The sequence below is a fragment of the Setaria italica genome, chromosome IV (assembly GCF_000263155.2).
Source record: "Setaria italica strain Yugu1 chromosome IV, Setaria_italica_v2.0, whole genome shotgun sequence".
Taxonomy (NCBI): domain Eukaryota; kingdom Viridiplantae; phylum Streptophyta; class Magnoliopsida; order Poales; family Poaceae; genus Setaria; species Setaria italica.
In genome coordinates this window covers 32,254,736-32,270,919 of record NC_028453.1, presented here as the reverse complement: position 1 = coordinate 32,270,919, position 16,184 = coordinate 32,254,736, and the positions used below count along the sequence as shown (strand labels likewise).

Genomic DNA, 16,184 nt, shown 5'->3' with positions numbered 1-16,184 from the left:
TATCCCCATATCCTACACCATTGTTTGCTTCGTCCTCTCATGACGACATCTGGGATGCAATTTGGTCCATTTCATTTTGGGACACATCACCTTCGTTCGATGCATCCCTTTGGTGTATAAATGGTGAGGAATCCATTTACGAGTTCTACATATAAATTAGAAGGTGATAAATATATAAAGAATTCCATATGGAGTTTTTATTTACTATTTCTCATGTAATATACAGTTTACCATTTCACAATTTGCCACACAATTCACATGCATGCATCCCTACTGAGAATTCACATTTCAAAATTTAAAATTGAATTGATATTCACAATTTCACAATTCACAATGAAAAAAATTAAATTCAAAGGAAAAATTCACTATTTAACAATTTATCAATTTCACCACATTTTCACAATTCACTAAGTACAATTTCACAATTGACTAAGTGCAATTTCAAAATTTACCAATTTCATAATTTCACAATTCGCAGGTCCACTAAGTACAAAATGAAAAAAATGAAAAGAAAATAAAATTAAAGAAAAGTAATGGTGTACTGGATGGAGGCGATGCGCGCGGAGAAAAGGGCCCAGCCGGTGGTGGAGCGGTGCAGGGAGGGGAGGCGCCGCGGGGAGCTAGGACGGCACGGTGGCGGCGCGGAGAGGAGGGCCCAGCCCTAGCGGCGGAGGTGCCACGGCAGCGGTCGGCGAAAAGGGACGCGCCACGACGGGAGGCGGCCAGCGCAGAAGGGCATCGTGGCGGCAGCCCGGGAAAGGAGGCGCCGCGGGTGGAGGGGTGGAGGCACGGAGCTACGGCCCGGCCGTGGAGGCGCTGCGGCGGTGGAGCGGGCGGGGAGGGGAAGTGTGCCGGAGCGGGGGAGGGAGGGCTGGAAAAATTTTGGTAGCCGAACGGCGTCTCGTAGGCTTCTCCAAAAATTTGACTAAGTCCCTGCGGACGCTACCATATATAGGCAGCCATTTAGCAGGGGCTGGAAATGATTTTCAAGTGCGGGCGACACCATCACCCGCCTCTAGAAAGGATTTCTCCATTTTTGTTTTTCTTCTAAAATGTATTTTGGAGCTATTAAATGATCTCAAATATAAAAGTTATCAGCTGCAAAGTTTAATTTCTTGTTGAACTCTACAATTTTGATAGAAAGTTTGTATTCATCTGAGATGAAATAAAAAAGTTTGTATTAAAAAAAATACATCCACTAAACACATTCACATGTACTCACATATACTCATACATTCACATATACTTATACATTAACATTTAGTCATGCATCAACATATACTCATACATTCACATTTACTTATTCATTCATCGTATGCGTGACTAAATGTTAATGTATAAGTATATGTGAATGTATGAGTATATGTGTGAGTACATGTGAATGTGTTTAGTGGAGGTATTTTTTGAATACAAACTTTTTTCATTTCATCTTGTATGAATACAAAGTTTATATCAAAATTGTAGAGCTCAACAAGACATTAAACTTTGCAGTTGAAACTTTTGCATTTGAGATCATTTAATAGCTCCAAAATACATTTTAGAAAAAAATGGAGAAATAATTTCCAGGGGTGGGTGATGGCGTCACCCGCCCCTGCTAATGCCACCCTATATATAGTGGCGTCCACGAGTACTTAGCCAAATTTTTGGAGAAGCCCGCAGGACGCCGGAAGGCTGCCAAAATTTCCCCAACCCCTCCCTCCGCCCCCACTCCGACGCCGCTCCCCTCCCCAGCGGGCTCCACCGCCACAGCACCTCCCTGCGACGCCTCCACCGCTGTGCCACAGCATCGCGCCTCCTCCCCTCCTCCCGCGGTGCCTTCCATTCGCGGCACCTCCTTACATGCTCAGGCCTCCGCCGCGGTGCCCTCCTCCCACGGCGCCTCCTTCTGCACGGGCACGACGCCGCCACGATGCCAAGCTTGCACCGCCGCCTCCGCCACCGTGCCGCCATAGCTTCTGCTGCCAGAAAGGAGGACAAGGGAGGCAAGGCAAGCTGTCGACCTTCTCGTCATCCTCTAGCTCCTCGACATCCATCAAGAACAAGCAAGTGAAGGTCATGTCGAGCAGCTGCCCATCATCGGTACCAAGGTGCAACCAGTTCGTGCCACTCTGCCTCATCAATTGCCATAAGTACAGAATCAGGGTGATTTGGCTCAGGAGCAATGGGGGCTATATCATCTACAAGTGCCCCAACAACATTAAGGTAAGATTGCAACCCTAACATCATGGAGTCAACCTTGTTGGAACCATAGGGTTGACTTGCATTTGTGTTGTTGATATAGGGAGATCCCAGAACATGTGACCAATACTGGTTTGAGCCTCAATACTTGAACCCTTTGAAGGAAAGATTTCCACATTTGGTGCCTCCAAACTATCAATTGCCAAGTACTGCTCCAGGAACAGTAGTAGCTCAATCAAGTGCTGGATTTCAACCTCCTTAGTCGTTGGCAAGCACTGGTTTGTTGAATGAGATAAGTCAGATAAAGCTAGCAAATTGTGATCTGAAGATGGAGATGTGTGAATTGAAGATCTAGTGTGGAGAAATGAAAGGGCATGTTAATGAATTGAAGGGAAGTGGGAGAGTTGAAGCATCTTCTGGGAAAGAAAAATAAGGCTGTTGTGGCCAAGAAAAATAAGGCTGCTGAGGTTGGATGCAACATGGCTACCATTACTGCTATTGTGACCTTTATTGTAGGTATCATGCTTGGGATATTTGCCTCAGGAATAGCTAATGCTAAGTGAAGAAATGGATCGTGTAGTAGTGCTATTTGTCAATGAATTTTGGTTCTGTTTCTTTTATGTGGAATTTGTCATTTGGTTATGTTGAGTTGTGATATGACTTATTTGTTGGTTTATATATAATACTTATTTTTGTGAGCTACGGTTTATATTTTTGTGAGCTTGATGCCATAGTCACATTCAGGAAGGCAGTGAGGCACTATGCCCCATGGCGCATTCATGCATCAAGGTTTGTACCCATTTCTAGAGGCGGGTTACGTCATCACCCGCCCTTGAAAATAATTTTCAGGAGTGGGTAATGCTGTCACCCGCCCCTGCAAATGATTCTTCAGGGGCGAACCGTATGTTATAGTAACGACCCTATTTTATAGGTGCGGGTGGTAATTTCACCCACCCCTAAAAAAAGGGACGCCCCTACAAATCGTTTTTGTAGTAGTGGCTTCCACCACCCGCGGCTGGCAGCGACCTCGCCGCCGACCGACCCGCCCACCAACCACCCGTGTCGATGCCTCCGACCCGTCCTTCTGAACCCCTCCGACATCCTTCGCCCCCGCCACCAGCACAGGGCACCCCCTCCGACGTCCTTCGCCCCCGCCACCAGCACAGGGCACCGGTTATCTTTCCCCGCCCCGGCCAGCGGCATCCTCGCCGCCCGGCCTCGCCACCGAGCAACCCGCCACCACCGCCGGCCGCTTGCAGCCCCTGGCCCTCCCTCTAAGGTCACAGGCCATAGATCCACCCCAGTAAACACCCAAACCTAACCCCTGACCTGGCGGCGGTCCATCTCCGGCGATCTCCCGCAGCAAGACGCGTTCGCTGCTACCAATAGCAACACCCAAACCTTTAAATATAGACATAGGATCGCCCTCGGGCTTTGAGCCCTTGACTTGACGTCGGGTCAATTCATTCCTTGATGCTACGGAAGCAACGGCGTGGCTGCGCGCCCGTTCGTCGTCATCCGCGCGCGCGGCAGCTACTTTTTCGTTGCATTGGTTCGAAAGTGCAGGCATACAGGGAAACTAATTTTCGTTGGGAGGAACTCGCCAAGAGAGAGAGAAAGGAGAGGGCGGGCGCGTCATGTGGTTCGAATATGTCTGCCACTGCAAAAGATAGCATCGACGATGTGTCATGATGGAGGGCGCGTGGCTCACATGATGTTCCGCCGCCAAGGCATATGAAGGGCGGCGCTAAACAATTTGCCTTGGCCGGCGATTGCCAGTAGGACCACCGACCACCATATCCGATCTGTCCACTCAAGGAGGACCAGAACTCGAGTCAGCCACTCATCGGCAATTGCCCTCTAAGCTACGCGAGCGGCCGGCTACAGTGATGATGATCTATTGATCTACTACTCGCAAAGATGTCAGCGCTGATGTCTCCAACGTGCGAGCGACGGCCGCCTTCTCAAAAGTCAAAACCAACCATGTCGCGGCGGCCTTGCTGGCTATTGACGATGATGATCGTGTATAGGGGAATCCTGTTGGTGGGCTCAGCACTTCCAGCCGTTCACACGCGGAAGATTTGGAGCCCATTTTACTTCTGGCCCAAAATGGAGGAACAAGGTCTTACTTCTGGCCCAAAATGGAGGAACAAGGTCAAAGTTCTTCGATCCACAGGATTAGCTGCCGCCTTGCAGGGCTCCGCACACTCCTATCGTCCTTTTCACCTGGTGGCTCTGCTGCCAGTTGCTCTGGACGCCCTGCTAGTTTGACCACGAATCCCTCCCGTGTAGTGCTTGCTGCGGCTGCAGCAGGCAAAACTGCCTAGACCGGTTACGGTAACAACCACTGCCGAGCACAGTTCTCATCAGCAAGGTAACATCACAGCATCAAGCAGCGAGCGTGCCCGCTCAAAATAAGACAAAATTACATCTTGCCTCTACAAAACAAACAATAGCAGTGATAACATTCCATCCAAGGCTTATAGCATTATATGGCACCACCGCTTCACAGAATGCGATATTACATTGCTAAAAAAATAAAAAAATATATGGCACACAATCCCAATAAAAAGGGGGTGATAGTGCTATTATAATCTATCTTGTATCTACCCAACAGATTGTTTTCACTTGATTCATTAGCCATTACAACAGGATCACATAAAACTGCGTTGGCCTGGTAGTGCTCTGTCAAACGATATTTACAGTCAGCCAAGACTACCACAGGAAAGGGAGTTACCTTCCGTATTACTGTCCGATCATTTTAGCTTTCTCCCAGGCTTTTGTTGTACAACAGTACTTAAACTCATCCCTATCACTAACACACAGACTCCCCTCTACAACCCAATGACAAACCGCAAGCACAAGCTGCAGGCTGAAGGTTTATACCACGGTTATGCACTCTCCATTGAAAACTCCTTCCTTATGCTGCTAGCCTGGGCTGTTGGTTTGCACGCATGTTATTGCGCCTCAGCCTCAATCCCATTTCCTCTTCATGATCTTGCAGGACTAGGGCCCTGTCCTGGTCATCTGACCCTATAGTTGCTCCGGATTCGCTTGGCTCAGGTGTGTCCTCACCAAAATTGTGCAGCCTCCGGCCAATCAGATAGCGGTCATCCCTGATGGTGTTGTGGAGGTTGGTGAACCACACATGGAATCTCTTGCCGCAGAAGAAGAGCGCGCTGAAGATCAGGCAGCCTAGCCAGGCAAAGCGGTACACTGCCGAGTTCACGATGAGTGGGTAGCCCAGCACCGGGAAGACTCCCCTTGCAAGGACGTATGGGACACAGAGAGCAGTAAGGAGCTTGGTGACTATCGGCATTATAATTTCATGGAGGACCCACAAACCCCTTAAACGGGAGAATCCATCATCTCTAACTCTCTCAAACTTTGACCTCCAGCTCTCATCAACCAAAGGTGCCATTTGATCCAACATAACCTGGAAATTGTCTCAAAGTTAATTAACTCGAAACCTCTTCTAAAACAAAGCAAGGTTGATAAATAACTGGAAAACAAAAGGCAGGACACAAGAATCAGAGTTATATATATAATCTTACCAGCCGAGTCCATATCTTCAAGAATATTAACCCAAGCGCCCAATCCTGGTATAATAGGAAGACAGGGCTCTCATCGATAGGCACCCTCATCGGAACAATGACCAGTAGCTCAAAAAGGAGTCCAATCAAAACAGGAATAACAAAGATCTGGAAACAAAAATGCTACTAGTTAGATCTATCACACAGAAGGTACTCATGAAAAAACTCTTTGGACACAAATCAGAGAGCTGCCACAAGTTCAAAAAGGTGGATAGTAGACTTGAAACAGCACAGTTCAGTTCAGAACATTACCCATATTGACAACAGAACAGAGCTCTTCAAAACAATAGAACACCACTTGCAGATCTGTTGTACCAGGATTCCTAGCTGCCGCGATCTGATATAATCAATTGCATATCTGGTTCCAGCTGCTGCACTCCAGAGAATATAGCACCCAATGCTAAAGGAGAAGAGATCTAATCAAGAGTACCCAAAGGTGTCAGCAAATGAGTTATATTGATCTCGTTATTCATAAAAATGAGAAGTTACATGCCATGAATTCAGGCAATAGAATCACAAGCAAATTACCATTGCACTTGATGCCGTGTGTGATTGGCAGGCGGGGAACAGCCTCAAAAACAAGACGTCCAAGTGAGATAGGAATAACTATCATTCCAGCATTGAATATCAGTAGTGTCATCCATGCCAGTACAAGCAAGAGCACAATCCGAAGCACAAAACCATACCTTCAAAGATTGGGGGAAAAAGAAAATCATACAACAAAACCATAATTTATATTAGTGTATTCAGAAAAATATGTTCAAAATCCAAGACTCATCAACTTTCTCAGAGTATTTGTTATAAATAACATTGCTATAAATCATTACTTAATTATGTTAATAACCTATTTGTCAGATTATGACTCAGAAAACCTGTGCAGATAACTGAGCCACAGTTGCATTCAGATTTTTTTTCTATACAAACTCAAAGCTGTTTAGTTCTTTTGGTAATCTGCGTAGGATTGCATAATGATGAAAAGAAAAGATCATACTATTTTACACAAATCTAGAGATTATACTCACTCTGAGTCTCCCTGATCATCTACATCAGGTTCTTCAGCAACATCATTGGCTTCATTTGGATTTCCCCTGCCATTATCTTCTGCAGCAACATGTTGTATCATGCGTTGTTCAACCTGTGGAGCAACCAATTCCCGCCCAACATGGCCCCTATCTCTTCTTTCTGCCCTGCCATTCCAATTTTCCTGCGCACCATTTTCTTCAGGTTTTGGCAGTAGGAAATCAGTTAATCCAAGGGCCCAACCAACCGCAGCAAACCAGTGGTGCAAAAGAGATTTAATAGTTGCACGAGGCTTGAAATGCTCAATTGCAAATGGGATGCATATTTGGAACAGAAGGACATCAACTGGAATCTCAGTGAATGGGTCAAATATCCTGCAATTCGACAGAGGCGAACAAGACTTAGGCTTGAAATTCCAAATGACAGAAAAAAAAGAACAGAATTGTTGGGTAGTAAGCTAACTCACGTGATGTCCAGAGGAAAAATTGAAGGAGCTACTCGCATGGCCAGTTTAACGGGTAAGAAGACCAACATCACAATCAAGCTTCCATACACTGCAACAGACAAAAGAACCCGTCGAGCATGTTTATGCACAGGATCGTCGATCAAGTCCCTGAATGGATTGTAATTTGGATCAGCAGGGTCCCGCAGAAAATAAAGAACTCCATTGCGCAGTACCTGCCACAAAAAGGTAAAAATAAAGTCAGACAAATGGGACAGGAGAGTTTAAATGTCTTGAGTACAACTGCAGGAGACAAAGTGAAAGGAGCAATACCCCTCGAAGAAGACTGACAAATATGCTTATTTGGAGCATATACACGATCCCAACTAGCCAATGGATAGAAGAGCTCGCCAAGGGTGACATTGTAAAGAATTCAACTCTCTGAGCAATTGTTGTGCCGAGCATCTTTAGAGTGCAGACATCAAGCCACCAACCACACATAAGAGGGAATACACCAAGCTCAATCACCAGAAGGAATGCAACTTTGACCATAGTCATGAGATGCTTCATTCCAGCAAAGAACTGCCTGCATAGAGATGGAATGGCCTCTAATATAGTAGCTATACCGTAGAGTCTTCCAATGGTAAAACGTTCTCCCCTGGCATATCGAAGTAAAGCCAGTGATCCGATGTACAAGAATACAAGGCAGAAGATGAACATGTATCCAACAGCAAGAGTTGTCAAATCGGAAAGATAAGACGAGCCGATAGCTGTTCCTTTTATCAGACTGCCCCTCCCACTCCCTTGAATTACACTAAGACCAGTGGCATTTATCTTCAAGGATTGAGTAACAACCTCAATCACATGCCCAATAACACCTTCATTGTTAGTGTCGGAAGAAAAATTCTTCACAACATTAAGTGCACTCTTCAATGTATCATTAGCTATAGAAATAGCTGTTTCTGTGAAGGGCATCATTTTTGCCAGCATAGGAGTAGAGGCCGAAGAGAAAAACCATGATAAATAGTACAGGACAATTCTTCCCAATGAGAACGGAACAAAGATCACAACAATGAGGAATATAGCATTGCTGGCTAAAACCTGGATAAAAGACATTCTGTCAGTGCTTTAAAAATCTAAGACCAGGAAAAACCATGTTGTTCACTTGCAAAAAATAAAACTAAGGTAAGACATCAATGAATTTAAATGCACCAATTGCACTATTTGAAATTGGATCATAGATGCTGTTGAAAGTTAGGAATATCAGGCTTCTCTTATGTCCCTTTCATTTCATTTCAGAAATAAAATCAATAGAAGAAATAAACTGCCTGCTGAATCAACGATCAGAAAGGTCAAGTGTAATAACAAAATACAGTATGCATTTATTTGAATCAGAAAGCTGGGTGGAAATGATCTTGAACTATCAACAAAATGATATCCAAACATAAAAGCTTATTGATACTCTATTTCAGTGGGCCCTACTAATAAAGGTTTTGACTACTCATCACTACATATTGGACATTATTAGAAAGCAAGGTAACACAAATCCGAAACTCAAAATAGTTATGCAGACACATGTAGTCCGACATAAAAGCATTGTAGGAAAGAATAGTACTTACTGTTATTGCGTTCTCAACCAAGTGGAAGACAGGTCCTTGCATACCAACAAGTTCGTCAAAAGGAACATCCTCCGCACCATCTGCATCATCCAGACCATCAAGCATCTGCTCAACCTGAGCCTCAAGTCGTTCCAGTCGAGCAGCAACATTTTCAGCATTTCTCCTCAGAAGTTCACCAGCACCAATTCCTTGGGCTTCTGCTAATTCATCAATATTTCCATCTGCAGGAACCCTATTATTAGGACCCGCTAGCCTCCTGACAGCCCGAGCACCATGCCTTTCACGGCCTCCATCATCCCTCTCCGCATCGTGTCCACCAAGCTCACGCAAATGCCTTATGTAGTCCCGTAATGAGGTGGCTCCAAGAAATATAAGGACAATGATAGCTGAGAGAAGGAACCCGTGAAGGCAGTCACTAAGGATCAACTGAGCACTGATGTGACTCAGGAACAGCCTTTGTGCTTCACCAAGACTTCTCACAAATGTTAACCTCCATATCCAGTAAGTAATGAATGGGATAATCATGAGCCAAACTGAGAGAACAAAGGCAAGCCGAAGGATGAATTGAAACACATGGCATGCTTTCATTCCAACGCCAACTATCAATTCTTGGAAAGGAAGTCTTGTCGGAGCATTATCAGCGTACACGGGTGAGAAGGAGAATGCATGTTTACAAACCTGCAGTGCACAGATGCATAGATCAGAAATTATCAACAGGAACTGGACTTAAGAAAAACAATACACACCATCCTCTCTATCTTTTTTCTCCCTTGCAATTCAAGCATTACTACCTAGCCCTAGAGATTGTCCTTGGAAGTTAGGACAGCCACCAAGTAATACCCGTTCACTCATTTACCCTAAACCAAACTAACAACCAAAGTGAGAGGCTTTACAGATCCAAGAAATAAGTCAAGAGGAGCTTCCTTCTAAAAGGACATTAGGCAACTGAAACTAAAAAACAATTGTCAATACCACCAGGTCGATAGTTTCACTGCTAAGCAGCTCATGAATTGCAGGTTATCGGAACCATTATGCCTTTGAAAATACAGAAAGCACAACAGCAACGCAGCAGTACGGAATTCCTTTTGCTAGCAGAATAGTCCATCAAAACTGTCCAGTCAGAATGATTCTCAACCCTAATCCCCTGATTTCTAGCAGCTCAAGGCATAAAAAGCTCAATTATCACAAGAGCAATCAGCAACATGAAATTCCTTTTGTTATCAGAATAATCCATCAAAACCATCCAATTAGCATGGTTTGTAGTCCCCAATAATCCCCTAATTAACCATATTAACGCATATTAACCATTAACCAAGTTCTGCCTCAACCTACATGACACAAGTTCGATCGACCCTAGCATCCAGAGCACCAGCTCAACGTCCAATCGACCGATTCCACCACGCAATCGAACCAATCAAATCCCTAAATCAACAAACGCAGGTCGCGGGAAGGGGGCGGGCGGTAATACCTCGCACTGGCGCGAGTTGCTATGGTCGAGCCACTGGAGGAGGCAGTCCTGGTGCACGAACTTGATGCTGCCGCTGCAGGCGCACGGGTACCGGAGCGGGTGGTCCTCGTCGCCGCGGTTGCGGCAGATCCGGCACACGTCCCCCTCCTCCTCCTCCTCGTCCTCCTCCTCCCCGGGCGGCGGCCGCGGCTCCTCCGGCAGCTCCCCCGGGACGGCCCGCTCGGCGATCTCCGCCATGGCTGGCTCGCTGGGGCGGCGGCGGCGGCCGATCGATCGCGCGGGGGACGCGGATAGGGGGCGAAGGCGGTGGGGGGAAGTTGCAGCGAAAAGATGAGGGAAAAAACGTGGAGATTTTCGGAGCCTCGTTAATGACGCGCTGGTGACGAGGCGTGCCGGTAGGCTTAACGGGTCTCGATGGGACAGCTGTGGTGGGTCCGTGGGTGTGGGTCGGGTAAAAAGTCCGGACCCTTTTTTTTCTTTCGAGAGGAGGAAGAAGATCCGGACTTCTCTGGAGGGCTCGATTTGTCGTGTCGCATTGGGCTTGGGCCTAGATACATACTGCCTTTTACCCCTCTGATGAGTTTGATGGGCTGCAATACGTCAGCATGGGCTAGCCCTCTTGCACTTGCTGTTCCAAAAGGAAAAAGTCCTATCTACATCCCTCAACTATTGCTGTAGTCCGGATTTAGTTCCTCATGTGCAAAATCGGGTATTTGCAGTACCTCAGCTTCCAAACCTGTTTGTTTTTGTCCCTCGCTAGTTTTAAGCAAGGTTTTGCATGACGTGGCAGTAGATCCCACATGTTAGGTTCCTCTCTCTCTTTCTCCTTCCCCTCCTACTCCTTCTCCCTCTCTCCCAATGAGCGGATCGCTCCCCAAGGCCGCCGCCGCTCCCTGGTCACCACTCAAAGCTGGCCGCCCACTGCGAGGTCTTGGCCACCCGCGGGGCTCACGTCTACACCAGTCGCCGAATCCGATCTCGGCTGGCCGCATCATCGGCCACGCCACCATCGGAGCCTGTATGTGGCGGTGCCATCTAGTATGCCCTCCCCGGCTGCCGTTCTCAACGTCATCCTAGCCTCCTCGCACCCCTATGGCACCACCAGCACCTGGCAGCACCAGAGCCTGCCTTGTGCCGCTCGAGCAGGCCGGCAGCTGTTGAATCGAGATTGCCCATGTCTGCCTCGGTCACCGGATCCAGCCTCAAGCCGACCATGTAGCCACCGGGGCTTGGCCGTGCTTTGCGACATCCTTGCTGCCTCACGTCCGAGGCCACCACTAGGGCTAGGGCATGCTAGTCCCGCCCTATGCTGGTCGAGAAGGAGAACGAAGAGAGAGGGAGGGAGGAGGAAGAGAGGGGGAGAAGAAAGCCATTTGGTATGTGGGGACAAACCATCACCTAGGGCCTACACCACGTCATGTAAAACTACCATTGATGAAAAATAAACGGGTTTGAAGTTGAGGGACCGTGAATACCCGGTTTGCACATGAGGGACCAAATCCAGATTACGGTAATAGTTGAGGGACGCCGAAAGGACTTTTTGCGTTCCAAAATATACTGCATTTTAGTTTCGTTTTGTTCTACGTTAATTTTTCTAACTTCAACAAAGTTTATAGAAAAACGTACCCTGACGTCAAATAAGTTATATTGAATTCGTTTTGTTCTACGTTAATTTTAATAGTGTATTTGATGGGTATTGTTAGAGTTAATATACTTTATAAACTTGGAAAACTTGAAGATGTTTTACTTAAGACAAAACTTAAGAGCTACACTATAACCATTTTGGATTTTCTTAGTTTTATGACATGCATATACATATTATTAAGCGATTAATCTTATGCTATTGAACTATGAACCCCAGTGAACCAAAGATTCCCCACTCAAGCATTTCAATCATTTTCAGCCCGATAGATTTAACAAGCCGAGATGAACTAGGTCGGTATCCAACCAAGCTTTAAAAAGCTACGTTGGCTAATTATCCAGCCTGAAATCCTGTACATTGCAGCAGTAATTTTGGACGTGGACCATACATACGGTTCCACTTCCATACTTCCATTTCATCCATTCAACATCCTTAGAGCAGCATCATATGCATGTAACTACCTAGCTTACAATACTAGAATTACTGAGGCCAACAAAGAAGAAACAAACTAGTGATCACCCCAATGCAAGCCTATTTCAGGTCTGAAAAATTCCGAGCTCCCATTGCTCAAAACTGCTCGATAACTTCCCAGCCTGACGAGACGATCCGTACAGCTTTCTTGTAGCCACAGTGCCTCCCAGTTCCTCCCTACATCTATCTCGGCGTCGGAATTGTTCCTGCCGGCCGGACCTGCCCCACGAGCGCAGGGATGAGCCCACCGCTGCCGACCTCACTGCCAACCTTGCCTAACCCGAAAAAGGGAACCCCGGCGCCGGCGCGGCGGCCGAGGCGAAACGCCACCTCTCGCTAGAATCTTTCGGCCACCACCAGTCGCCGCCAGTGGCCGTGGCCGATTCAGTGGCCGCTCAGCGTCAGCGCCACCACTGTTGCTTGTGCTGATGGACAGGCGGCTGCTCAGCGGTGGCTGGGCCGCCTGGACGCCGTGGGCAGCGGCTGCAGCGGCCCAGTGGGAATCCTGATGATGCTGCAGCAGCGGCGTCGGCGTCGTCGGTGTCGGGGCCGGCCCGGGCCGTGGCGTACGGCGGCGCCCAATTATTGCCGCCGTTGGGCCAGCGCATGTGTGCCCCTGCCGCTGCTGCCGCGCCTCCTCCTCCTCCACTGCTGCCGACCTGGCCCTGCGCGTCGGTCAGGTGCTGCCGGGTCGGTCAGTGTTCACCGAAAAGGAAACCGAGCGAACTATCCCGCTGACGATGCATCTTTTTCATGGCGTGATTTTGATTACTGAACAGTTTGGAGGTTACTGTGTGTGTGTGTGTGTGTGTGTGAGCTGGTCAGTGATCGTACGGGACACGTACCATCTGGAGCATGTGCAGCGTGTCGTTGTCGTCCCTGCTGCCGGTGCCGGGGTGGCAAACGTGATCGTCGTCAGCCAGGAGGAGACGGAACGTGCCCGGAGTCGGGGAAGGCCGCCTGGTGCGAAAGCACCTGCCGGGGTCGGCGGCGGCGCCCGTCTCGTTGTCCTCCTCCGGCAGGTCGAGCTGGTTTTCCCGGCACGGGAACAGTTTCAGACTTTCAGTGTCAGTGTCCGAGGCAGTTCAGGCAGGTGTAGCAATGGACGTTGGCAAGGTCATCAGCGTGGTTTGTTTACCGTCAGGGTCATCGTCCTCTGCCTGCTCGGCGCGGTGGTGAACACCTCGACGGCGGCGGCGGCGGCGGCGGCGGACGGGTCGCTGCCGGCGCAGCCGAGGCTGAGCTCCAGGTCGAGCTCACCGTCCCACGCTGCACACGCATCACAAACACAATTTGGATTCAGAACACCTGAAGAGCATGGTTCGATATTACATTTACGATCATGGAAAAGAAAAATCAAGAACATGACTCACGCTGCACTTGGAGCTCCTCGTCGTATGTCTGGGGCTCAAAGTTGGTCACCGCCTCCTTGCCGTAGCACTTGATGGCAGCCTTGTCATAAGCCCTGATGATTAGATTAGCATGGCACAAACCGCAAACTGTCACATGAGTACATGGCAACAAAGCCATCCTGAAACCGCACGTGATGGGTAACAGAAATGCAGAGGAGTGCAGCGAACAAACGTACTGGGCAGCCTCCATCTCCGTGTCATAGAGGCCAAGGTACACGTACCTGCAGCAATGACAAGGAGATCAAGCCAAAGGTCTCAAATTAAGCAAAGATTTTGCAGTGATTGTTCAGTATTACTTCTTGCCCATCAGCTGGCCTATCCTGGCCTCCCATTTGCCGCACTTGTGCTGGGTGACTCCCCGGAACCTGGAGCTCCCCCTGACGAAGCCGGCGCCCTGCCGCCGGAGCACCTGGACGAACTCCTCCTTGCTGAAGTTCTTCATCTGGCAATGCCATGGGAAGAACAGAATCAAACGGTGGGAGAGAGGTAGATGAACAGAGCACGCAGCTCTTCCTTGTCACACTACTGTTCATGATGGCCTCTGATCTGATCAGTGATCACCTTCTTTATCTCATCCTTGTAGTCGCTCAGGGTGAAGTTGATGTCAGCATTCACGCCGCGGAACTTGATTGCAGCTTGGTCATAGGCTCTGCAAGCAGGAGACGGAGAACGAAGGGTATTCACTATTCAGATGATGAAATAATCACATATTTGCTATTTTGCTCTTATTTTGTACGATAAAAAATCTGCAGAAATTTAAGTAACCTTGCAGCAGCCTGTGCCGTGTCAAAACCACCTAGAAAAAAGGACAAGGAAGAAAAAACCGCATCCATGAGCAAAACTTGACACCTGATTAAGTGCAAATAAATCATGCTACTAAGTTTCAGCGTTTGAATGGACAGGAACTCACCCAAGTACACCTGCTTCCCACAGTCCCTGCCAATCAAAGCACAAGCAAGAGAGAGAGAGAGAGAGAAATGAACATGAAATGGAACAGGAGATTGGAGAATGGAGATCGCACAGCAGAGCTACTTCCAATGGCTGAATGGCATCATCCCAGCCAACTGCAAAACGGAAGCGCTCATATGGGGTGCAGGGACTGACCAGATGTGGGACTCCCACCGGCCGGTGCGGCGGTAGAAGGTGACGCCGCGGTACTGCGAGCTCCGGGACCGCGGCCCGCGCCGGCTCTTCCTCGACGCCGACCGGGCCCACTGGTCGGCCGCCGACGGCGCGGCCACGTGGCACAGCTCCGTCGCCTGCGCCGGCGGCGCGGCAGCTGCCACGGTGGCCGGGAAGAACTGCTGGGTGACGGCGGCGGCCGGCCGGGTGGGCGCACCGGGCACCGGGAAGCCAAAGATCATCCTGTTGGCGCCTTCCTCCGGCCGCCGGTTAACCTGCAGCTCCTCCTCCGCCACGGCGCGTGCAATGCCGTCGACGACGACACCGTGGAAGGATCTCTTGGTGGCTGCCATGGCCGTGCCACACTGCCACCACGTACAGGGTCACAGACACACACGCCCACGGCGTTCTTGGCTCGAGGCTTCTCTATGTGATGGAATGCATCATTGGAACTTTTCTTTTTGTGCAGTTGGATGATATGATACCAGCTGATCAGCTTCTCTGATCTCTTCCCTGTGTGTGTGTGTGGGGAGAGAGAGAGAGAGGGGAAGTGATGTGTATGTGTGTGTGTTGCACACTAGCACTTCGTTGCGGTCTGTCAAAGAATCTGCAGGTATCAAGGAAGGCTAAGGAAAGGGAAAGATTTCTGAGCAGGGCTATCACTTCATGTCATGCGTCTTCTTTTTATGGGGTTGGAAGGATGGAGAACACCAGTCCAGCCACAAGCTGAGAGGGACCCCTCCCCTCCCATACACCCCCTCCTCCTCTATCTGTCCATCTACGTGCTTTGGGCTTGTCACCTAACCATCACCCATCGTATCTGTCGCTTCATGATGCACATTTACACAGCACTTGCTTGTATGCGTGTACATCCATTCTGGCCACTGGCTCCAAAATGAACATACATTGTACATATACCATTTTCTTAATTCAGAAAACAAGAAAAAAAGTTGCCATTCACTTCAAATCCTTATTGACACTTGAGTCGAGGAATATAAACAGAATCGAGGAGGACTCGAATCCGAGTAACACGAATCGCTTACCGTGGTTTCTTATCTCTAAAAGTTTCAGATGCATATTACCACCTGGCTTCATTGGTCAAATGGAAACTAATCAGGGTCTCATCAGACACTCAAAATCCAGTGCATGTGGTAGTGGCTGGCAGGCAAGGACTACTCATGGCATGGGCAGTAGCCAGTAGGGGGGTTTATTTGCTT

General features: G+C 48.4%; 2 protein-coding genes across 3 annotated transcripts; both read right to left on the bottom strand.

Annotated features, from left to right (window-relative positions):
- Positions 1-4,633: 4,633 nt before the first annotated feature.
- LOC101769615 (probable E3 ubiquitin ligase SUD1) lies at positions 4,634-10,695 on the bottom strand. Its single transcript, XM_004965722.3, has 9 exons — positions 10,321-10,695; positions 8,853-9,530; positions 7,567-8,334; positions 7,258-7,469; positions 6,794-7,165; positions 6,300-6,457; positions 6,024-6,187; positions 5,733-5,879; positions 4,634-5,614 (listed from the first exon to the last, which is right to left on the bottom strand). The coding sequence occupies exons 1-9, from the start codon at positions 10,555-10,557 to the stop codon at positions 5,099-5,101; spliced, it is 3,252 nt and encodes a 1,083-aa protein (XP_004965779.1). The 5' UTR covers positions 10,558-10,695; the 3' UTR covers positions 4,634-5,098.
- A 1,565-nt stretch (positions 10,696-12,260) lies between these two features.
- LOC101769206 lies at positions 12,261-15,687 on the bottom strand. Of its 2 annotated transcripts, none has more exons than XM_022825696.1 (10): positions 14,950-15,687; positions 14,756-14,781; positions 14,611-14,641; positions 14,407-14,494; positions 14,142-14,287; positions 14,022-14,066; positions 13,807-13,898; positions 13,572-13,702; positions 13,279-13,461; positions 12,261-13,116 (listed from the first exon to the last, which is right to left on the bottom strand). In XM_022825696.1, exons 1-10 carry the CDS (start codon positions 15,318-15,320, stop codon positions 12,835-12,837), a joined length of 1,395 nt encoding a protein of 464 aa, XP_022681431.1. In that variant the 5' UTR covers positions 15,321-15,687; the 3' UTR covers positions 12,261-12,834. The 2 variants fall into 2 exon arrangements, with proteins under 2 accessions (XP_022681431.1, XP_004965778.1); XM_004965721.3 differs by having other exon boundaries at positions 12,261-13,098; positions 14,950-15,683.
- Positions 15,688-16,184: the final 497 nt, after the last annotated feature.